Raw genomic sequence first — 24,248 nt, forward strand, 5'->3', positions numbered from 1 at the left:
AGGGGACGGGGCCGCGGGGACGGGGCCGACGGGCGCGCCCGGCCCTTCCCGCCCGACAAGCTGAGGCGGCCGGGGGCGGGGACCGCAGGTGAGCGGGGCGGCGGCGGGCCCGGCGGCGGCGCCGGTGCCACACACGATGGGGGGGGCGCGTGGGGGGCGGCGGTGACGTGAGCGGCCGGGCCGGGCCGGGCCGGGCCGGGCGGGAGCGCGTCTGCTCCGGGCGGCCCCCCGGCCCCGCCCCCGCCGCCACGGCAGCCCCGCCGGGCCAGCTGCAGGCCCCGCGGGGGCGGCGGTGCCCGGGAGCGCAGCGGTCGGCACGGCGCTGCGGGCCCGGCGGGCGGTGCTGCGGGAAACGCGCGGGTCTGTGGGTCCGGAGCGGAGCCGTCCCCGGGGGTCCCGCCGCTCCGGGGTGCCCGCGGGGCCCGGCCGTGGGCCAGCGCTCCTCTGCGCGGTCCGGAGCGAAGAGTTCGGCCCTGACCTGGTGGAGGCAACAAAGCTGCGATGTGAGCGGGAGACGCCGCGTTAGTGGAGGAGCCTCTGGAGAGCCTTTTGTGGTGTGCGCAGGGGTTTTGTATCAGACACAGAATGTCTGGCTGTATTTTTAACTACTCATTAGCGGGCGGAAGGATGAGATGTAGATGCTGTCATGAGTGAGGCGTAAGACTTGAATATTCCAGGTGATGTGAATAAAAAAGAAAACAAAGGTGCAACTCAGTTCTTCAGTACGGCGCTCTTCAGAGCATTTGGGAATGAGCACTGGAACAGCCGCCTCTCTTACCTGTCAGTTAATGTTCTGGCGTTTTCAAAGAAACATGTCTGTATATTATAAATTACTTTCTTGTACTTGGTGTAATTATTGAACAATAGTGCATCTTGTGGAGGATGGCACACAGGTGGAGAGGTCTTACGTGTGCTGTTGGTGTACGAAAATTGTGTGCACGCCAGTCGCTTCTCTGGAGTGTGTGTGTTGTCTATGGCACTGACCTAACTCACTGTTTTTTCTCCTGGTCATGCTAACCAAGGCAAACTCTGCCATATTTGAGCTGGTGACCGTTTCACACTCTGCTGTAAACCTGCGTGTTATGAAGGTGGAGCTGGAGTGGAGTCCGTGAAAGCAGAGAAGGAAGTTACTGTCTTTGAACAGACAAAAGCTGCCTAATTTCTTCCTTCACCTTTATTCAGAAGGAATTTGTTTGCTTAGCATAATACCTTCAAATCATGTAAATTATTACCCTCTAGTGTGACTCTTAAACCACAGTTAAGGTGATGTTTTCTGTTTAATTCTTCAATAGTACATGCTTGTAGTGGGTTTTTGCAAGGCATTGTTAGTGGAGGGGCTGCAAAGGTGGCTTCTGTGAGGAGACAGCAGAACCTGCCCCCTATCAGCCAGATACTGTTCCAGCGAGCCCCAGGGTGGACCTGCTGCTGGCCAAGGCTCAGCCCATCAGTGACAATGGGAGTGCCTCTGCGATAACGTGTTTAAAAAGGGGAAAAAACTGCAGTGGAACAGGAGCTGGGAGTGAAGAGTGAGAATATGTGAGAGAAATCAGCCCAGCAGACACCAGTGTCAGTGAAGGAGGGACAGCAGGTGCTCCAGACACGAGAGCAGAAGTTCTCCTGCAGCCTGTGGTGCAGACTGTGGTGAGGCTGGCTGTCCCTGCAGCCGTGGTGGTCCATGGTGGAGCAGGTGGATGTGCCCTGGAGGGAGCTGCTGTCTGTGGAGAGCCAGCGTTGGAGCAGCCTCCCGTCATGACCTGTGGTCCCATAGAGAGAGGAGCCCACAGAGGGCCAGTTCTTGAAGAACTGCAGCCCAGGGAAGGACCCACATTGGAGAGGTTTGTGCAAGACTATCTCCCGTGGGAGGGTCCCCACGCTGGAGCATGGAAGAGAGCAAGGAGGAGGGAGCGGCAGAAATGGAGCATTACAAACTGACCACAGCCCCCGTTGCCTGTCCGCCTGTGCTGCTGGAGGGAAGGAGGTGGAAGAGTTGGTGAAGATGAACCTGGGAAGAAGGAAGAATGGTAGAGGCATGGTGGTTTTTGGTTCCCCTCCCTTCCCCTCCCTTCCCCTCCCTTCCCCTCCCTTCCCCTCCCTTCCCCTCCCTTCCCCTCCCTTCCCCTCCCTTCCCCTCCCTTCCCCTCCCTTCCCTGTTGTTTATTTAATATTCCCTAAGTCAAGTGTTTCAGATGGTTGTTGGTGAATGATCTCCTTGTCCTTTTTTCAGCCCACAAGCTGGTGTCCTGGTGGACAGCAGGATGACCATGAGCCAGCACTGGGCCCTTGTGGTCAGGAAGGCCAATGGTACCTGGGGTGTATTAGAAGCGGGGTGGTTAGTAGGTCGAGAGAGGTTCTCCTGCCCCTCTACTCTGCCCTGGTGAGACCTCATCTGGAATATTGTGTCCAGTTCTGGGCCCCTCAGTTCAAGAAGGACAGGGAACTGCTGGAGAGTCCAGTGCAGGGCCACGAAGATGATTAAGGGAGTGGAGCATCTCCCTTATGAGGAAAGGCTGAGGAGCTGGGGCTCTTGAGCTTGGAGAAGAGGAGACTGAGGGGAGACCTCATTAATGTTTATAAATATATAAAGGGTGAGTGTCACGAGGATGGAGCCAGGCTCTTCTCAGTGACAACCAATGATAAGACAAGGGGTAATGGGCTCAAGCTGGAACACAAGAGGTTCCACTTAAATTTGAGAAGAAGCTTCTTCTCAGTGAGGGTGACGGAACACTGGAACAGGCTGCCCAGGGAGGTTGTGGAGTCTCCTTCTCTGGAGATATTGAAAACCCGCCTGGACGCCTTCCTGTGTAACCTCATCTAGGTGTTCCTGCTCTGGCACGGGGATTGGACTAGGTGATCTTTTGAGGTCCCTTCCAATCCATAACATTCTGTGATTCTACCCCATCTTGCTGAGCAGGAGTGAAGGAGTGGCTGGATGGTCTGATCAACCCACCACAGTGCCAAAACAGAGCTGTGCAGTGCATCTGGGTAGTTTTTTTCCCATTTGAGGGTAAAGTGATAATATTAGAAGATGAGTTCTTTAAATGAGTTTGGGAAGATAGAAAGCAGATAATTTAACAGTTCTCATTTGAAATACAGTAGTCATCTGTTGAGTCAGTTGTATGGATGTAGTTATTTGCTTAGGCCGAAAACGTGTACTACTAATGAATCCAATGTGGTGCTGGCTAACCAATATTTGTTACTTCAATCTCACCCATTTACTGGCAGATGTAGATTTATTCGTTATGTAGTTAACCCTGCTTTCATTTGGGTTAGAAATATAGGAATAGGAGTCACCAAGGAAGCTGTTTGGGCGGGGCTGTTTAAAATTCTTGAGTCTCTGGTAAAGTGTGAAATTGAAGAGCTAGGTCTAAAAGTGATGGCCATATTGAGCAAGAAGACATCGTGCTGGCGCTGAGCTGTCTGTGGCCGCCCTTTTCTTTGGGGTCCTGCAGACATTTGGTCTGTGTGGGGTCTGTGGTTTGGCTCATGAGCTGCAGTGGTGCCAGGCAGGAGGAGCTGGCGCTGAGTCGTCCTTACAGTGCTGTGCACTCCCGTGACAATGGTGGCAGTGGCGGAGGCTGCCATGGCACCAGGAACCTCAGCAGAGGTTTCTGGGCTGATAGAGTGACTGTGCGTTCAGATCTGGCCGCCTTGTTGGCAGTTTGTCTTCTCGTGCCCTTAGATGGCTGTATTGCCAGTTTTGTGTAGCAGTGTTCTGTGCTTTTCCCTTTGTAGATAAATAGTGATACTGCCCAAACAGCTTTCTTCACGTGTTTCACTGTCAAATGCCTAAAAACACATTGTGCTCTTGGGAACAGCAATTTTCTTATATCTAGATATAGCTTTTTAGCTTCATATGGTCAAGAATAGAATCTATGATCTTCTTTTCCTGTTTCTTATTGATACCTAGAAAACACTGCTTTTGTAAGTTGACCAGAAAAGCATATGTCAGCTTTTTTGAGAGAGGGACTGGTGCCTGTGGAAGCTGTGGTACCAACGTTGAAGCCCAAACGACGAATGGGTTGCCAGGAATCGTAAGGAAACAGTGTTCAGTCTGTTCAGAATATACAGCAGTACAGGTGTGTTAAATCGTGGAATTACAACAAAGAAACAACTGCTCAGGTGCCAAACTGAGCCAGCACATCAGGATGCAGGAGTGTCACGTTTCGGTCTCCCCCTGCATGTCTTCCTCTGCAGTGTCACGCTGTGCTGCAGGTCCAGAGACCAAGAGACACATCCCAGGGCTGGGAGGGGGTGAGTGGAAGGGTGAGGAGCAGGTGGGTGGCTGTGCATCCCGCTGCCAGTTGTGGTGGCCATTTCTGCAGGTAACTGAGAGTGTCTACAAAAAATCTAGCCTTTTTTAGGAAGCTTTTAGTTGCTCCTCTCAAGGATGCTGTTTGAAGCTGGCAAGCCATGCTGTTGTTTGCTAATGAGTTGGTATTGCCATAGGTTGGACTATCTGTCTGCAGTACCTTCAGATGATGAGAAAACACAAAGCTGTATGTGAATTTCTTTTCTCTGGATGGTGATGCAACCAACTGCGGCTTTTGCAGTGCAGTTTATCCTTTCTGGTTCTTAGACAAGTTGTAACTTGTCCTCCTTGACAATGAGGAGATAAACTGTGTGAGCTGAACTATTTATAAAACCTGGCTAAGGAAGGAAGCACCTCAGATGAGATGCTGTAAGCTCAGCTGTCAGTCACCAGAGCAGGAACTTGTCAGACACACACGAAAATGCCTTTCCTGGCTGGCAGACACCAGAGCGATGTGACACTGGAGTCAACTTCAGTTGTATGGGGCAGATCTAGAAATCATTTTAACTACCGTTAACTGAAATTTCACCATATGTTCAGTTTGAAAACACTCTCAGAGCAGAGAATGCATACCCTCCCTGTTTCAAAGTGACAAAACTTGCTGAAGATGTCAAAGAAAGTGAAGGTTTCCATTTGTTCCTGCCTCTGCCCTCCCACCATCCTGATGGCTTGTTAAAAAAACAACATAAGTGATAGTAGAAAGTGTTTCCATAAATAACACTTGTATCACTGACTTACATCTAGATTTATGTTTGTATTTTGGGCTTCAGGGGAGCTTTTTATGAGATGTGCTATTTCAAGCACAAGGGGAAGGGTATTGTAATGTTTTGGAAACTGTGATTTAAGCTAAGAGGCAAACCATTATTAACATCATGTTGGCACACTTTCAGGTTTGGTTATATTTCAGGGATTCCTTCGGGCTTGGTACCCACAACACCAAATGCTTTTAAATACAGATTGTTGGGAATGGAGTTTGAGGTGCAAGTAATAAATTGTCTTTTGTTTATCCAACAAGGAAAAAATAAGTACCTAGTCTAAAGTTTTAGTAGTGTATTTATATGTGAGGTGTCTTCTGATATCGTTCTACTGACTGGTACAGTTGAGGCAGCTTCTGTTGTTGGTTTTAGTAACACAAAATCACTTACTTTGCAAACTTTTTAAAAGCTTCTTTAGGGGAGACTTGAGGTTGCATTTGATTTTTTTTGTTTGTTTGACTTGTGTCCTTTAGTATTGGACATAGTAATTAAATTTTAAATAGATCATTATTCGTAGTCATTATTTTTCACACTGTTTTACAGTGAGTTAACTTTTTCTTTAAAGAAGCAAGAGAAAAGTGTTTGATTCTGCAGTAGTTTCAGTGCAAGTGTAGTTAAACACTTTCCTTGTCCCTTCTTGCTGCAGCTTAAGTATTAGAGCAAAGGGATTTGGTGGAAAAAGGGGCTGTAAGTCTACATAGTATTGTCAATGCTAATAATTAAAGAAATAGAAACCATATGAAGAAATTTTTACCATTACAAGTAGTATAATAGAAATATGTGCTAATAAAACCTGCATTCCTGTGGAAAAATCAGTAGTATTCCTTCTCCTGCTATGTGATTGTGTGACCAGGTGGCCCTTGTGTCTCCGGCTCCCTGGCTGGGCAGGTGGCAGCACGAGTGCCTCGTTCAGAGCGGTGTGTGCAAACTGGCCAGCTGGCTGGTTTGGGCTGTTTTCTGTTGTTTAAGAAAATAAGGGAATTAATAATGACTCTCTGAGAAGTAGCCCTTATAAACATGTTTTTTTTCTGTAACCACACACCAACAAGAAGTGTGGACATTCATTATCTAATCTCCTCTTTGTTCAATTTGGTTGAAACTGACAGAGACACTCCTAAGGTTAATAACTAATGGGAAATTAATGAACAGTCTGTGTAATTGTCAAGTGTAGGTCTGTTTTCCTAGAATTTCAAAACACTTGCACATCATCTTCCCAATCAGGTATTTTCAATTCTCTTGCTTTCTTAATATGGAAGGCTTAGTTTAAGAAGTGTAAGCGTTATCTTCATCAGCATATATGAGGAATATTTTACCATGTGCCACCATGAGTGTTTGGTTACAGAATCCCAGACTGGCTGGGGTTGGAAGGGAGCTCTGGAGATCATCTAGTCCAGCCCATCTGCTAAAGCAGCGTCACCCAGAGTAGAACGTGATGAAACTGCTCTGCTCAGCTCCAAGGGAGTGATGGCGGGAGGGGCATCCCAAACAGGCCCCCACAGGACTGCTCCCAGGCCCATCCCTGGAGCTGGCCCATCACAGGCCCATCTCTGCAGGAGCACAGGGGCATGGCTGGGAGTCCAAATCAGGGACCCTGAGGACGAAGCATCCTGTCCCAGCCCTAGCAGGGCAGTCTCAGCAGAGCCCCTGCCCCATGTTCCAATGTGGCCCAGCCTAGCCAGTCGCACTCAGTCAGACTGAGAGGGTCATTGCCCACTGCTGCGAAACACAGGCTGCAGGGAAAAACAGTTTGGGATCCCGCAGGACTTACTACAGGATGTTTAGGGGCAAAGCAGGGGGTTAGGGGACTTGTGGAGCAAAAGCCGTGGAAATGCAGCGGGATTGAGGGATGAAAAGTGCCGGTCACAATCAGTGTGCTCGCCCGGCCATGCCCTGCACCAGATCGGCACCATCTGTCCTGCTCTTTGTTACACTCCTTCCTGGCTCTGTCGCAGGCGGGGATTCTCTGCTGGGTATGAGTGTGGCCATGGGGGTCCAGCCACAGGGCAGAGGGTCCCTGTGTGCCTGGGGTACTGGCTGGAGAAAGTGCTGGCGTGTGAGTGTCTGATGGCCAGTGAAGATCAGCCCGGCAACAGCCTCACCTCTCTTGGGCTGTCGGATCTGCTCCGATAGGTTTTCCTCTAGCAGTGAAAAGGCAAATTAAGTATTTAAATAGCTACTGAGCACACTTTTTAGTCAAAGATTGTTTTTCTTTGTAAGTGTATAATCAAAATATTAGGGAGAAAATGCTTCCATATTAGTATTTACCAAATCAATCTTACATTAAAAAAAAATCATAGTTCTCTCCTAAAACTCTTCCAAAAATACCAAAGCAAGCTGTAAAATTGAAAACCAGAGGCGTACGTATATATAAAACTATGTCTCAAGTGACTTGTGGTTTAGTGCCTTCCCCAGGTAGAGATGGCATACGAATATTTAATAGCTCTCTATTGATTTTTTTCCTTCAATGAATCTATGGAATTCACTGATTCCCCCTTTGAGTCCCACTGCCTGGATCTTGTTCAGCAGAAGATGAACCACCCAGTGGATTCTCTGTGGTCAGCTTGTTGTCCCAAAAACAGGGTTCTCCCACACGGGGTGCAAAAAAACCCCAAATTTTAGCACACAGATACAAGATATTGTTTATTACAGAGTTGCACAAGTCTGGATGCTGGAATAAAACCAGCACACCAGCAAGAAGAGTAAAAGGCAATATATACAAAATCTTATCCCTACGTTCACACCCTAAAGAGCCAATTGGTTACACATTTGCATATTGCATTACATAATCCTTTTAGTGTATAATGAGCAATGTTCAGCTAAAGGACACTTTATCGAACAGTCTCGAGATGTGTTTAAGCAAGACTCAGCTGTTGTGCGGCTTCAAAATGTCTAAAGCTGCAAGGTCAGTAGTGTCTGTAGTTGTGGTCAGGTGTTTTGCAAGTCACTCTGATCTTTGTTATATGAGCAGACTGGCCTAAAACTAAAAGGATTTACATATCTTTAGGTTAGGAATTACAGACAGGATTCATTAAGTGGTAATGACAACAAGCTGTTGCTGAAGGGCAAGGTATTGCTGAAGCAGAAGGGGAAGACAGACTGAATGTGTGTATCCAAAAATATTTGACACATATATCTAGATATTTACTTAGATGTATTGGACATATATAGTAACCTGCAGTAGCTGATACCTCACCAAATGTAGTGTGTGGATAGTATGCAGCATATACGGCTCCATTCTAGTTTTATAATTTTCAGTTGGTCTTTTACAAGATCTCAACTTCACTGTGATGTTTGTTGATTCTGGTTTGAGGACTTCAGCTTCTATGGTGTAGTAAAAAATACCAAGCCAAATTAATGTCGTTTGAAGCAAAACTGCGGTTTGTCTTGTTTCAGGTGCACAAAGGATGCAATCACTTCTGGTGACTGTAAACAAGGACTCTCTGAATTCTGAAATTCCAAATAATTGGTCAAAACAACTACTCTTGCCTGTTTTCTCTGGTTCAAATATATGTTGCTCTCTGGGCAGAAATACCTTGGACCATCCCTGTAACCCGCCTTCCTTTCTGGAGTCCAGCTCAGTCTTTTTCCTGATGTGAAGTTGTGTTCTCACATGGTTTGGTATTTTCCACCTCCAGTCTTCTCTGGACATTGGTTCAAATGTGTTACTGCGTCGTCTTCTGGCTTGATAAGGGCAATGCATGAGCTCTTGGGTATTTTGCGTCTTCTGCAGTGTATTTCTTGAAGTGACCTAAAGCAGAGCGCCAGCTGGGAGCTGCTGGGTGTCTGTGACAGCTGTGGTTGTGGTTCAGCACCGCTGCACTTCGGAGGTCACTGCAGCTGGCACCGCGGTGTCCTGCCGTTCTGTCCTTGGGGACAGGGCGTCCATGCCTCGCCCGGTGTGCTGGGCACCCGGTGTCTCCCAGGGTGTTTGTGCTGGGTCGTAGCGTTGTGCGCTGTGTGATCAGCTGTGCAAATAGCCCCACAACGTGAAATGGTTCCTTGCAGCTGTCCCTCTTGACTGGGGAGCGGAGTGGGAAGACCAACATGCAGGCCCCCCAAGAGCACACTGATGCTGTAGTGATGGTTCTCTAAATGCAGTGAGAGTTTCTTTGTTGCTCTGGCAGCTGTTCCCCCCCACACCTCCTCCAAATTCCCCCTGGATCCTGTGTTTTAGTCCCATGAAGTCAAGGACAGAGTGTTATCTCTGGTGTAACACCTGGCCCATCTTTTAGGCAAGCAAAAGCAGATAAATGTGGAATTGTTGTCAGTCCCCTCTCAGCTTCCTAGGGAAGCGCGGCTGGGGGGCAGCTCTCCCTGCACAGGAGGTTGTCCCCGCATGGTGCGTGCTGGAGTAAAGGAGGACGTGAGTTTATCCAGGTGTGAGCAGCATGGGCAGACAGCGAGGGGTGCTCAGAGCTGCCTGGCCCCTGCCACGCTCCACACACTCCCGCTGCTGCACGTGTGGCCTTGTCACGGGTTGTGTCTTCCTCTTGTCCTGCCGCCCCGAGTCAGCGAGTTTTGGGGTCTGATTTTTGTCCCTCCCACTTCCTACATCTACCAGGGAGCATTTCCTTGCTTTCCCTTGTGCTACACTTCTCTCAGAGAAAATGCGTAGAAATAAAAACTGTGCAATGCCAAAGTTTGTCTCGTTTAACATTTTTTTGTTTGAAAATGTCATGTTGTTATTAATCTCATTATGCGTTGGTAGGGAAAAGTAATAAAATCACCTATTATATGTATTCCTGTTTCTAATTTTTAGAAAGCGCCAAAGCCAAATTCTTCCATTTTGTTACACGACTTCATTTGTAGAGATAAAGGAGACTGTGACATAGTACTGAATTAAATCTCATTACGGTGGTTGTTTCAGGCATTCAGGCATCATAGCCTTAGTACTGCCAAATCAGGGGATTTTTGATGCAGCGATAAGCCTGGACCCTCACCATTACTAGAAGGCATAAAGTGTAATTTATTTCTTTCTTCTTTTTAAAATACACAGGAACCAGTTACAGTTGGGAGGCAACAGATTTTCGCCAGCGGAATTTTTGACTTTTCAGCGTTTAGGTAAAACTGTGCTGCTTCACAAGTCTGTCTGCTTTGGAGAGGAGCAAGGTTCTCTGTCCAGTTACTGAGGTGGTGAAATCTTTCCCAAGCAAAGATTTGCAAAGTGCATGTCATCTTTGTGGTTTTATATTAGTTTGCCACCTCTTCTGAAGTTAATTCAGATCTCTCTTCACCTGCCACTGATTCCCTTAATTTTATGCAGCCCGACATTAGTCTAAGTGCAGCAAAAGCGGCAAACTTCAGCACGTCCCTTTGTTTATCCAGGTGCTCCTAAGTCATTTCATAATCCTGGGAATCAGAAAATGCTGGCTGTTCATGACACAGTAGTGTCCATTGTGGCCTCAAAACAGGCTAAAAACAGAGTATCTGCATGTGAGGCCTTCCTGCCTGTTAGCTGTCTGCAGTCTCCTGTGCCTGACAGTACAAAACTGTGTTATTTAGTGACGAGAAGTGTTCCCAAGCACAGTTGCTCTGCCCATCGCTTCAATATACATTAGTGACACTGCCACGTTTTGACTTTGAGACTAGTATTTTAAGTCCAGCAAGGTTTATAGCTGTGGCCCTAGTAGAGAAGCAGGGCCTGGCTCTGTACCCTGCGGAGCACCCAGTGTGCGTTGGGTCGTGCCGGTTCTGCTGCACCAGCGGATGGTGTGTCCGGGAGCCGTGCTCGGCCCAGCCCAGCTCCTCGGGGCCGGCGGTTGATGTGGTGGGTGTGGAGCGCGACCAAGCGGGGTGTTGTGCAGGGATGGGGGCACACGAAGCGTGTGTTATCTTCGTTTCGCAACAAGAAGCCTGATCTCAGGCTGCTTGCAGAATCATTCCCGAACCAGTTCAAAACAAGCGCATCCTTTATAAAAGACGATCAAGAATGCTTCCACGTTCCCTTGGCGTGTTGATGGTGATAACCAGGGCTGGGGAGCCTAGCAGATGTACTTTTCTGCTTTGAGCTGAGTTGCTGCCTATGGATCTTTCTAATTCTACAGCCGCCTGCTTACATATGCACAAGTGTGTAAATCCACCAGTGACCTTCCGTGTACTGCTTGGCTTTGTGACCTCTGCCAGTTGCTGAGCAGCAAAGGAGGTGCAGAAGGGGGGTGCAGAGCCCCGAGCTGCCATGGAGCCTTTGTGGCCACGTGCCGCTTTCCCTCCATGCCCGCGAGCTTGGGAGATGCTCTTTGCATTTCTGAGGCTTGACTTTTTCTGCCAATCCTTCCAAGTAAATAGCTGACCTATGTCCATCCAGGTGAACGGGATTCCCAAGTAATTAACAATGCACATCAGCAGCTGTACTTGTTTTCCTCTGAGTGAATGTGTGTCCCTGGCAGCCACTGCCTCTGCCCTGAGCATAGTGAAACATCTGCCTAGAGTTTGAAATACAAGCATTGCTTCTGAGCACACTTACTGATTAGACCTCGTCTATGGGAAACTTTGTGCGCAATGTGCTCATATAGCACGTCACCATGCACATACGCAAACACAGCATGTGGTTTGTTCATGGTGTGTGTGCATTTGAGGACATAATCTCTAAATTGGGAGACTCACATTTGATCCCTCTTCAAAAGCATAGTTCTGTGTGACCTTTTATTTAGCTGTTTTACTGTCTTTTTGCATCATTTGATAGTGTGGTGTTGCTATTGAAAAATATGTTTGAACACAAAAATGTGTGTGTCTGCCTCATACACACACCTTTCTGTTCCCCAAATATCATACTTTGTTGATTTGTCATGAGAAAATGTAGAGATATCACCAAAAGTCACCTATGTAGTCTTAAGGTGAGTCTACAAAGATTTGACTCGTGTTCTGCTAATGGAAATTTAAGAAAAAAACACCCTGAGTTTGTCTAGTTGTCTTGTTGAGTAGTGCATAATTTTGTGAAAAGCTTTCTATAACTTCCTTATGGACCAAAAAGGTTTGTAAGGAATAGCAAGTGTGGAGACTGATTTTAATGTTGGCAAACTTTTCTTTCTTACTACCATTTTATTTGTTTTGTGGGAGAAACAGAGGATGCTCAGTGCAACCCAGCTGATAATTTGTAGTGAATAAGAAAATTATATTGCACTTCCGATAGCTAGAAGTGGCACTTTGAGATAAGAGCTGACTGCTCTGTTGCAGTAGATTATTCGCAATTAGATTTAACAAGACAAAACGAACAAACAAACGAAACCATACCAGGATTAGATGTTTTACCACAGAGTGTTTTAGTTTGAACAGGAGCTAAGGGAGGTGAACTGACCTGCGTTTCTCGGTTCCCAGCAGAGCTGTCTGTGACACATCTGACACTGAGGTGTGTGTTACACTAGACCAGCCCGATGGCAGAACCTGTGTTTTCTTCCTTGTCCTGCTCCAACAGATCGCCAGCTTTGATACTGCCAGTGAGGCTGTGGTAAATTTAGACCAGTTATTGTTCATCCATCTTTTGGCTGTTCTTTCGTTTTAAACCCAGTTTCACTGTGATCTGAATAGCGATTCTTAATATTAGTTTCTTCTGTTTTGTTTTATAGGATCATGGATTTTCCAGGACACTTTGAGCAAATCTTTCAGCAGCTCAACTACCAGAGGCTTCATGGCCAGCTTTGTGACTGCGTCATTGTGGTGGGAAACAGGCATTTCAAGGCCCACCGCTCTGTTTTGGCAGCGTGCAGCACACATTTCCGAGCCCTGTTCACTGTAGCAGAAGGAGATCAGACTATGAATATGATCCAGCTGGACAGCGAAGTGGTGACAGCGGAAGCGTTCGCCGCTCTGATAGACATGATGTATACTTCCACACTAATGCTCGGGGAGAGCAACGTCATGGATGTCCTGCTGGCTGCTTCTCACTTACATTTGAACTCCGTTGTTAAAGCGTGCAAACACTACCTTACCACCAGGACGCTGCCCATGTCTCCACCGAGCGACAGAGTTCAGGAGCAAAATGCCCGCATGCAGAGGTCGTTCATGCTCCAGCAGCTCGGGCTGAGCATCGTGAGCTCTGCCTTAAATTCCACGCAGAGCACAGAGGAACAGCCAAACACTTTGAGCTCCTCAATGAGGAGTAACATGGAGCAGCGCACTGCTTTCCCCATCCGTCGTCTCCACAAGCGTAAACAGTCTTCTGAGGATCGGGGCAGGCAGCGCATCAGGCCTGCCATGGACGAATCTGTGTCCGATGTGGCTGCGGAGAGCGGGCAGTCAGTAGTTCATTCACGGGAAGATTTCTTCTCCCCAGACTCACTGAAGATTGTGGACAGCTCTAAGGCTGATGCTGTTGCTGACAACCAGGAGGACAATACTATTATGTTTGATCAGTCTTTCAGTGCTCAGGAAGATGCTCAAGTGCCCAGCCAGTCTGACAACAGCGCAGGAAACATTTCACAGATGTCCATGGCATCCCAGGCAACGCAGGTGGAAACCAGCTTTGACCAGGAGCCTGCTTCTGACAAGAACAACTTCCCATGTGAAAATCCAGAGGTCAGTCTGAACGAGAAGGAGCACATGCGGGTGGTGGTGAAGTCCGAGCCCCTGAGTTCCCCTGAGCCTCAAGACGAGGTGAGTGATGTCACTTCCCAAGCAGAGGGCAGCGAGTCTGTTGAAGTGGAAGGAGGAGTAGTGAGCGCAGAGAAGATAGAACTGAGTCCCGAGAGCAGTGATCGTAGCTTTTCTGACCCACAGTCCAGTACTGACAGGGTGGGAGACATCCATATTGTGGAGGTGTCAAATAACCTAGAACACAAGTCTACTTTCAGTATCTCAAATTTTCTAAATAAAAGCAGAGGCGGTGGCTTTGGTGCTAGTCAGAACAGTGATGACAACATTCCCAATACCACCAGTGACTGCAGAATGGACAGCGATGCCTCTTACCTGATGAGTCCAGAGTCAGGGCCTGCTGGTGGCCATTCGTCTGCCACTGTCTCTCATGTCGAGAACCCGTTTAATGAGCCTGCAGACTCTCATTTTGTTAGGCCAATGCAGGATGTGATGGGTCTCCCCTGCGTACAGACTTCTGGGTACCGGGCGGTGGAACAGTTTGGCATGGATTTTCCACGGTCGGGCTTGGGCTTGCACTCCCTGTCACGGGCAATGATGGGCTCAGTCAGAGGCGGAGCCAGCAGCTTTCCTGGATACCGCCGCATTGCCCCCAAAATGCCGGTGGTGACCTCGGTCAGGAGCTCCCAGCTGCAGGAGAGCTCCTCCAGCTCCCAGCTCATCATGAACGGCACCGCTTCTTTTGAAAGCGGGCACCCGTCGCAGCCCGGCCCGCCGCAGCTGACCAGGGCATCCGCGGATGTCCTTTCAAAATGCAAGAAGGCCTTATCGGAGCACAACGTCTTGGTTGTGGAAGGCGCGCGCAAGTACGCGTGCAAGATCTGCTGCAAGACGTTCCTGACCCTGACGGACTGCAAGAAGCACATCCGCGTGCACACGGGAGAAAAGCCTTATGCCTGCCTCAAGTGCGGCAAGCGGTTCAGCCAGTCCAGCCACCTCTACAAGCACTCCAAGACCACCTGCCTGCGGTGGCAGAGCAGCAACCTGCCCAGCGCGTTGCTGTAACCTGCCCCTGCCTGCGGGACGGCGCCCGGCTCCCGAGGCACCACAGGAGCGTGGACGCTGCTTCCGTCACTGCTGTGCGCTCAGGGGCTGCGCCTGCCGGGCAGTGAACACTCGGGTGTGATGGTGCCACACACACAGAAGTCTTGTTTCTGTCAATTGGGGATATTTCTGTACTACCTCGCAGGGGTGTTGTGAGGCTGGCACAGCTGCCAGGGCAGGGGCTTGGGCCTTGGGCTGGTGGGATACAATCCCGAAAGCCAGGTGGTTCCTTTGCAGGGCAGAGGGGTAGTTATCTCACAAAGTAGCACGTTTTGAGAATGAGAAGCTGAAGTGCAAATTTCCTCTTTTTTTTTTTTTCCTTTTTCCTGAAGTATTTTGTAAAAGTGAAAGCATTTAAATAAATGGCCTGTAAAACAAGTAGCTGCATTATGTATGGACAGTAATGCGAGAGCTGTTTACTGTAACTAACGCAGACTGCATATCTTTAAAAAACAACTTTGAGTGCACCTGTCTGACATAATGCTTTAAAATATGCTAATTATAAAAATAGTTCTAGAGTTATGAATGTATGTTTGGCTGTTTTGTAGTAAAGGACACTGTGTAATGAAGGTGCTTAAATCCAAGACAAGTAAATTTTGGACTGCCAGATGTATATATACATTGAATACAGCAAGATCTGGATGTTTGATTTTTTTTCTGTAGAAACTTGTATTAAGTGATAAGTGAAGTACTGTTTCTTGTTCGTGCTATTCTTAGCAGTATTTTAACCAGTTTGCATCTCCTATGTTAAAATTCTATATACACAGAAGTCTGAAAAGAGCTTGTCTTTGTCTGCTTTGTTATTTTCAAGGAGAGAGATAATTTGTGATGGCTTTTTTACTGTATATCTTGCTGTTTCCAGATGCTGATAGTCAATCTGATTCCCTTTATTGCATAAGCATATTGTCCTTTTCTGACACTCTTATCTTCAGGCTTTAATTTCCTCCTCTGTGCACTCACTTACTTTCCTTCACAACTATGGGTTGTTCCTCAGATCAAACCAGTCAGGAATGATCCTCATTTGCCATATTTATTTATGTCTCTCTGTAAAATGTAGTTGTCCAATCCAGTCCTTCCACTTAAAGTAGTGTCATAAATATACTTTTCCACATTCAATTTAGAAAATCTAGCATAAATTTAATTTGAAAAAATAGCACTGTACGCTTTGTAAAGCAGAAATTCAGTGATCGTTATTCTTCAAGTGAATCGTGTAAATCTTGTTTTAATTTCCTCTTCTTTGATACCATTGTAACTAACACTGTCTGCAGTCTCTTTGTTCTTTGTTAAGGATGCACATGAACTGACTACTGGCGCTCAGCATATTGGGTTTCTAAATAAAATTTTGGAGCACTTCTGCTGATAAGTGTTGCTCTGCCACACAGAAGTGGGGTCAGGGCTCCAGCGTGTCCATTCTGCTCAGGAGAGACGAGAGATTTGCATTTCCTCCTATCTAAGTCACAGAGCAACAACTTTCTGTTAATATAAAAAAAAATTTTGCAAACCTTCCCCCCTATATTTTATTCGGTATAGCACATGTATCCTGTGTGATGATATTTGGCAGTTTTGTGGAGTTCGTGCTACCTAATAGTCAGCCTTCTTAAAATCTTGGACTTCTATTTGGATAAACTGAAAGTAAAATCCCAATCCACAGTCCTGTAGGTCATTTAGCAGGATGAACTATTGAAACTGTTGAAGCACAGAAACCAAACAGCCATTATCACACCAAAGGAAACATGGAAATCTTTCTGTACTTGACTTTATGTGAAACAGTCATCCACTAATGAAGAAACCTGTCTTCATCTCTAATGATGCTGCTCCACATTGGAAAAAAAATGCCAAATGTCTGTCAATGTGTCATTTGCACCTTGAGCATCCAAGGTAAACAGGAACATGGAAACGTAGTGAACGGTTGGATTAATTCCTTTCATATGCTAAGATTTTGTTATAGGATTTATTTAATGGTCGTATTTCTGGCTCTTGATTTTATAAGCATTAAGGAAATGTGCTGCATTTTTGTAAAGCATTAGGATATGCCACATTTTGTTTGGTAATAATTTTGATATCAGGACTAACAACATTGAGCTACACTAAGCAATCTCACTGAAACATCAATAAAATGCAGTATTTTGTACTTTAATATTTTCTTGTGTTGCCTTATTAGTAACATTCTGATTGTTTCATCTTCCTTGCATTTCTAGTGTTTTGTTTTTAAAATAGGGGGGTTTTTTTACATTTTCTATCTGTTTCCTATTGCACATTTGAATTCCTTGAATTCATATGATGCATTAGGAATAAAGCATTTATGTAAGGACACTGGAGTAACTGAGAACTAATATGAGCAGATAACCGCATTTTACTGTACTTTTGGTCTGTTTTCGTAAACATTTTCATGTCATCGTGAAATACCAGACCTTGTGGAGGAAGATTGATTTCTTCTTTCTTTAAGAAATAATTCAACTTGGAGTGGTTTTGGCAGTAGCAACTTTAAATTCTGTTATTTGTTGGCATCTGGTGGTCCGGAGGAGCCCCGCAGGCCCGTGGCCGGCTCGCTGCTGTCCTGGTCTTCCAGTATGAAGCAATATCTGGGGACGCCTCTGCTCGGCTGTCCCCTGCGGTGACACGCGGGTGTCTCCCCTCGGCCTGGTGACGATGTCTGAGGGCTCACCGCCCTGGCTTGTGCTTCAAATCCTGACTTTACAAGCGCTACGGCGAGATCTCATGTGAAGATGTCAGTATGTCAGTGTTATGAATCTTCTGAAAATAAACCCTGCGTTTTTGTGCTGCTGTGTCTGGCTCGATTTACTGGTTTATGCTATCCCGGTGTCTTTGCCAACAGCATATAATGGGTTGACTAAACAATGCTTGTGCATTAGTTGTTTGGGCTCCTTGTGTTACTGGATCACTTGGCAGCGCAAAATAATTGCTGTGGGCGTTTTGTCCAAGGAGGCCAAGCGCCCAGCGCTGCCCGCGGTCACCTCCAGCCTCATCTGGGGCTTTGCCGGCTGTGAGGACAGGTCCCACCAGCACTGCGGGTCCGTGTTTGAGCAGTGTAGGGTCTGGCAGGACAGCGCTGTCCCACCATCGCTCTGGGAGCAGCGGTGTCCCCGCTGTGCAGTTGGTCAGGCTTGGGGCGGTTTGGTGGCCCGTGGAGCCACCGCCTGCCAGTGCTGGGCTGTGTTCGGTCCGGCGCTCTCCTCTGGAGGTGACACTGGGGACGTCTCGGTGCCCTGCACTGGCTGACTGGCCTGCAGGATCCTGCTCCTGCAGCCCCTGTGGGAAGGGATGTGTTGTCTGCGTCTCCCACATCAGACAAAGGCTGGGGAGCCTTGGGTTCCAGGACCGTCCCCACTTGTGTGTGGACATCGCTGATGTCTTTTTCAGATCCTTGAGGAGCTCATTTTGTGACTGCGTGTCTGTGCTGGCAAGGGAGTGAGGATAACCGGCTGGGTAATGGCGCAATTATTTTTGGTAACGACATCTGAGTGCCCATCAGTGACCTTCCAGGTCTGCAGCGCAAGGCAACCAACAGGCTGGTTTGGCAGCTTGTCTAATAAAATGTGTTCGTGCTGATGAGACTAAATTGCATGACACAACAGCATAATTCATGTCTTGAGTAGACATCGGGGTAGTTAAACAGATTTTTTTTAAAGGCATAAAAGGAGCGGTCTCCAATTCAAATGCTATGTTGTGCTCCTTTGATTTTTCTTAATAACATGAAAATAAATTCAGTCTGGAGCTTCCTATAAAAAGGAATGACTCTGAACTGATGTACACTGTCAGCTGGTAGAGCTGCACATCTACACTGCATCTGTGTGTCTGTAGGAGCCCCTGCTTGGCTGAGGCCTTGTGTTCACTTACACTACGGAATTACTTTTACAGACTTGCTGTTTCTGGCAGAGAAAACAGTTTTGGAAAGACTGTCGCAAAGTTTCCTCTTGGAAACCTTGTGTAGCGGCTGGGCTGTGTGCTCTGTCCTCTGCCGCTGCAGACACCAGGTCACCGTCTGGGGACTCCCAGCAAGGGACGGTCACCTCCCCAGGTCAGTCCATGAGCATCTCCTGCTCGTAATCCAACCCTGTGAAACGCTGCAAACCGCAACAGGAACCCCCGGTTTGGGGGTCCCAGGGAGGGGTCTGTCCCTGGTGATGGTTCAAACATCGGTAGGATCTCCGGCTGCCGAACCACACCAGAGAATACTCTCGCTTCTGGGGCAGTTTTGCCACGTTTACTGCTCGTGTGTTCCATGGTGGGGCTGGCACGGGCAAGAAGAACGATGGACACTCGTCTCCGCAGCCACCAGCCCCTGTCTGCGGGACGGCTGTGCCTGCTCCCCGTTCCGCGGCTGCGAAATGTGCTTCCCGTGCTGCTGCGATATGCGTGCGTGGAGCCTCCCTGTGTGCGCCAGCACCGTCTGACAAACAGCCACCACAACGGGCCACCTGAAAGGCACCTACAAAGTGGTTATTGCCCCGCATGCCAGCCTGCAAAGAAATGCTTGTTCCTAGCAAAAGCAAATGATAAAAGCCTGTACTTTACTCATGAACAATTTTGCTCCTGGTAGAATATACTCTTCATAAGAGCTTATTATTATGGTTGTTACCGAAATTATTTTAATATCTGCATGACATCTGTAAAATCCATAGCCCCTTGTCATTGTTGCTTTCTGAATTCCTTGTGGGAAGACACTGCTGTGATGGTCTGCGGCCCAGCACAGCTCCCTGCCCTGGACACTGCTCCCGGTCACCGCACTGGCTGTTCCGCTGCTGGTGGCACAAAGTTTTGGCTCATGATTGTTGGTGCAGAGTGTGTCCAGAACTTACCGAGCAAGAAATCCCGTTAGGAGCCCTGGCTCTGCTGCCAGCAGGCTCTGACCAGGCACGCTCAGACCTGCCTAAAAACCTGCATGTTCCTTTAAGCAGGGGCAGAGAGATGAGGTTAACATTTTATCACTTATAGTTCCTTAAGTATTTTTAGAAGCCAAAATCTTTTCAGTAAGGGCATGCTGATGATTTCTGTGGCTGGCAGCGCAAAATGATTGACAGTGGCAGAAGGTACTTGAAGAAATTCCAAGATGCAACACCTGAAATGTGCTTCGGTGACTCCCGCAGCCTCATTTACAAGTTTGCGTCTATTTCTTAATATACTCAGGGAATCCCATACAAGTGATCAGATACCAGTTCATTTACTCTCAACCATTTCTCACATCATTAGGCATCACAATAACCTCTCAGATATTTAGTCAATATCCCTCAGCATTGGAGTAGCTTCACCAATACCAGAATCTTTACTGTCAAATATTTGGCTGGAGGGCTGGGCAGAGAATAACCTGATGAAGTTCAGCAAGGGCAAGTGTAGGGCCGTGCACCTGGGGAGGAACCCCCAGCACCAGTACAGGTTGGGCTGGACCTGCTGAAGCAGCTCTGCAGAGAAGGACCTGGGAGTTCTGGGGGACAACAGGGTGACCATGAGCCAACAGTGTGCCCTGTGGCCAAGAGGCCAATGGGACCTGGGGTGTGTGAGGAAGAGTGTGGGCAGCAGGTCAGGGAGGTTGTTCCTCCCCCTCTGCTCTGCCCCGGTGAGGCCCCATCTGCGGAACTGGGTGCAGTTCTGGGCTCCCCAGTTCAAGAAGGACAAGGAATCACTGGAGGGAGTCCAGGGAGGGACACAAAGATGCTGAGGGGTCTGAAGCATCTTTGTGATGAGGAGAGACTGAGAGAGCTGGGGCTGTTGAGCTGGGGAAGAGAAGCTGAGAGGGATCTGATCAATGGGATCAATATCTCAGGGTGGGTGTCAGAGGATGGACCAGACTCTGTTCAGTGGTGCCCAGTGCCAGGGTGAGGGGCAGCGGGCACAGACTGAAACACAGGAGGGTCCGTCTGAACATGAGGAGAAACTTCTTTGCTGGGAGGTGCCAGAGCCTGGACCAGGCTGCCCAGAGCGGGTGTGGAGTCTCCTTCTCTGGAGACATTGAAACCCGCCTGGACCGACCTGTGTGATCTGCTCTGGTGACCCTGCGTTAGCAGGGCTGGGCTGGGGGATCTACAGAGGTCCTGCAGCCCAAACAGCCTGGGATGCTGTAAAAACTAATAGGTCTCAAAAATCATACAGACCAGCAAAACAACTTCACAGACTTGCGCCCATGTGATACAGCCAAGTTTTCACAACAAAGTAAATCCTTCTGATTTCTGTTACGTCTGTTGGAAACTTTCCAGGCAGCTGAGATGCTTGGAAGCCCACTCCCCACGTACCACCACAGCTGCAAACCTTTCCTTGGTCAGCACAGATCTCATCAGAAACTTCCCAAACACTTTCTGCTTCTGATGGGTAGGCATACAGTAATCAGCAAGGGTTTGAGTCAAAATATATTGATAAACATGTCAGACACTTTCTGAGGCATGAAGCAAAGGTCTTCCTCTAACTAGCCAGCATCAATAACTAATTAATGAACATCTTCCAATAGCTATTATTGCTCTGAGAGTGTATGGTTCATTTAACATCAAGAGAAATTCAAGCTGAGAATTCAGCATGAAGAACACTTGCCGTGGGGCAGAAAGAGAAGTACAGAGTGTACTGGATGAACTTCAGTTCCCAAGCACAATCTTCTCTCTGTGTTTCAGCTCTGTCCCTGCACCAGGCTGAGGACACGGCCAGCTGCTGCCCCCACCTCGCCTCTCAGTAAATGTTTTGGATTACTATGCAGCTCCCTGCTCAGCTCTTGCACAGGACGAGAGCTGCAGAAAGCAGGGCTCTGCTGCTCCCGGAGGGTCAGACTCATGCGTTCTCTTTCACCCTTGCCAGAAACCTTCCTGTGCTGCACAATAATGGACGGTGAATTGCGCAGTTCGGGCATGTTTCAGGGGTGACTGTCCTGGGCTTCCCTCCAGTGGCTGTTCTCCGTCCGTCCGTCCGTCTGGCTGCAGGACCGTGCTTGCTGGCCTCACTCGCCCCGGCCCGTCTCGCTGTGGGGAGCGGTGACACTGGGAGCCCCAGTCGGGGTCTGGCCGGGCTGCGGGGTCCCCACAGGATGAAGCACGAGGGTCTTCCTCCTCCCAGCCCGTGGCACCGAGGCGCCCTGCCCGGCGCTGGTGAGGGGCTGCTGGCAGTGCGGGGGGAGACACGTCCCTCTCGGCAGCCCCTCTCCCCCTTCCCTGCACCCTCATTTCAGAACAGCTCCGGTTTTGCATCCATCCAGCAGCTGAGGCTTCGTGTTACTTCTTTTTTCACCGCAACTTCTATGGGCACGGGCAGCTCTCACCAAGAGCTGAAGTCCGACGGGCAGCAGCTGAGGGAGCCGGGGTGTTCGCCTGCAGAATAACAGCTGAGAGTCGTTGCCACGCCATGCAGCAGGGACACCACATTGCCGTGACCGGCAGGTCTGTGACAGTGACAGCTCCACCGGTGCCAGCAGGATGCAGGGGATGGGGCCGTGGCAAGGCTGATCCGTGTCCCGAGCAGCCTGGCCACCACCGGGCAGGGATGGGCCACCGGCCCCCCATCCCGGCCCCCCACCAGCCCCAGCAGCCCGTGCTCGCCAAGGCTTCCCTACCACCCTGCAGAGGCAGAACATGAAAAGAAGTTAAACTGAACTGGCTTCATACGTATATTGATACACAGGGAACACAAATCCACAGATGCGTCCAGCTGTGGCTGTCACTGCAGGACTGGGCCCAGGACACATCTCTGGTAGAACTCCAGTGAAGTAACATGACTAACACGTTTAACACACTTTGCTGACGATTTCAAAATGCAACAATCCTATACATAGAATCAAAGAATCATTTCAGTTGGAGGAGACCCTCATGACCGTTAAGTCCAATCATAACCTAACTCAACTCTAACACTAACCCATGTCCCTAGGGTGACCTCATCCATGTTTATAAATATATAAAGGGTGGGTGTCACGAGGATGGAGCCAGGCTCTTCTCGGTGACAACCAACAGTAAGACAAGGGGTAATGGGTTCAAGCTGGAACACAAGAGGTTCCACTTAAATTTGAGAAGAAACTTCTTCTCAGTGAGGGTGACGGAACACTGGAACAGGCTGCCCAGGGAGGTTGTGGATTCTCCTTCTCTGCAGACATTCAAAACCCGCCTGGACGCCTTCCTGTGTAACCTCACCTAGGGGTTCCTGCCCTGGCAGGGGGATTGGACTAGGTGATCTTTTGAGGTCCCTTCCAATCCCTAACATTCTGTGATTCTGTGATTCTGTGATTCTGTGAACCTCGTCTGAATGCCTTTTAAACCCACCACTCCACCACTCCACCACTGCCCTGGGCAGCCCGTTCATCAAATCTTTGCCTTTCATTATGAAAATCCCAGCTGGGTGTTTGCTGTGTGGTGACCTTTTCAGAACTGCTCCCCACGTGCTGGCTGCACAGGGTGGGAAACTGCTGGTCTAGACCACCAAGCAGCACCAGTGGCTCCCAACCAGACGGGACTCCCCAGGACCCCCAAAGGGCTCAGTCGCACCAGAGGAAGAGCCAACCCGTGACCCGGGCTTGCTCACAGTGGAGCGGGAAGGACTGCCACATCTGCAGGGACTCCGCGGGGACCTGCCCCTTCCGAGCAAGCGCCCAGAGGACGCGGGTAATGCTGGGAAAGGGTTTCACTCACTCCTTATTCTTGGGAAGAAAACTTTGCAAGCTCGCAGCCAAGCCCCCTCCCAAATAAAGTGAGGAATGAGCTGCTCCCGCCCTCGGGAGCACGATGGGTGCTGCGATGTACACGCTCGCCGGGCAGGATCCCGCTGCAGGTGGCAGGTGGGCATCCCCGAAAACTTGGAAGTGTCCTTCCCAACGCTTCCCAAGGTGCTTGGGGTCACACCCAACATGCACGCGTTCCAAGCAGGATTTCTGACAAGCTTTAAACGTGTGAAATTCCTCCTACCTGCAACATCGCGGCCACTTCTCTGTTTCCTGTAAGGACGCGGTGCCATCGGGGCACACTGTCCCCCCACAGGACACAGCAGATGGCGCGGAGCAGCAGTCCAGGAGCCTCACCCACTGCCTCACCAGCGGGAGAACGCTTGCTGGGAAGCACTGGCAGGGAGAGGCGGGTTCCAACTCCATGCACAGAGGTGGAACGCTGGCTGCAGCAGAGATGGAGCCCCCAGAGCCCCTGGAACATGCTCACCCGGGCTCTCCCGGCAGCTGGAGCCTTGGCACCCGCTCTGGGGGCCCTTCGCGCTCACACGTGTCGTTGCCCGTCTGGGGAGGGCAGATGAGGCCAGAGCCGGTGGGGGCTGCGGAACCTCCCAGCCCCAGCTCCTGTTTGCAACGTACTTCAGAGCCAGGTGTGGGTACGAAAGGCAGAGCTGGAGATGCCAGGGGAGGCATGCAAGCCTTTTTCTGCTTTTCTTTAGACACCTGAAGAACTGAAATGGATTGAAGGGCCCTCCCCAGCTCCCCCAGTGCCACCCCTGCCATGAGCAGGGACATCTTCACCAGCTCAGGTTGCTCAGAGCCCCGTCCAGCCTGGCCTGGGATGTCTCCAGGGATGGTTCATCCACCACCTCTCTGGCCAACCTGGGACAGGCTCTCACCACCCTCAGGGCCA

The 24,248-nt window shown here is 49.1% G+C and overlaps 1 protein-coding gene across 1 annotated transcript; it reads left to right on the forward strand.

The window, feature by feature from the left end:
- Nucleotides 1-7: 7 nt before the first annotated feature.
- ZBTB5 (zinc finger and BTB domain containing 5) lies at nt 8-17,454 on the forward strand. Its single transcript, XM_065656340.1, has 2 exons — nt 8-88; nt 12,627-17,454. Exon 2 carries the CDS (start codon nt 12,631-12,633, stop codon nt 14,653-14,655), a length of 2,025 nt encoding a protein of 674 aa, XP_065512412.1. The 5' UTR covers nt 8-88; nt 12,627-12,630; the 3' UTR covers nt 14,656-17,454.
- The last annotated feature ends 6,794 nt before the right edge of the window (nt 17,455-24,248 follow it).

Source organism: Caloenas nicobarica, chromosome Z (genome assembly GCF_036013445.1).
Source record: "Caloenas nicobarica isolate bCalNic1 chromosome Z, bCalNic1.hap1, whole genome shotgun sequence".
Lineage (NCBI taxonomy): Eukaryota > Metazoa > Chordata > Aves > Columbiformes > Columbidae > Caloenas > Caloenas nicobarica.

Excerpts from the sequence above, each read along its gene's own strand:
- ZBTB5 (XM_065656340.1), top strand. The coding sequence starts at position 12,631 with ATGGATTTTCCAGGACACTTTGAGCAAATCTTTCAGCAGCTCAACTAC.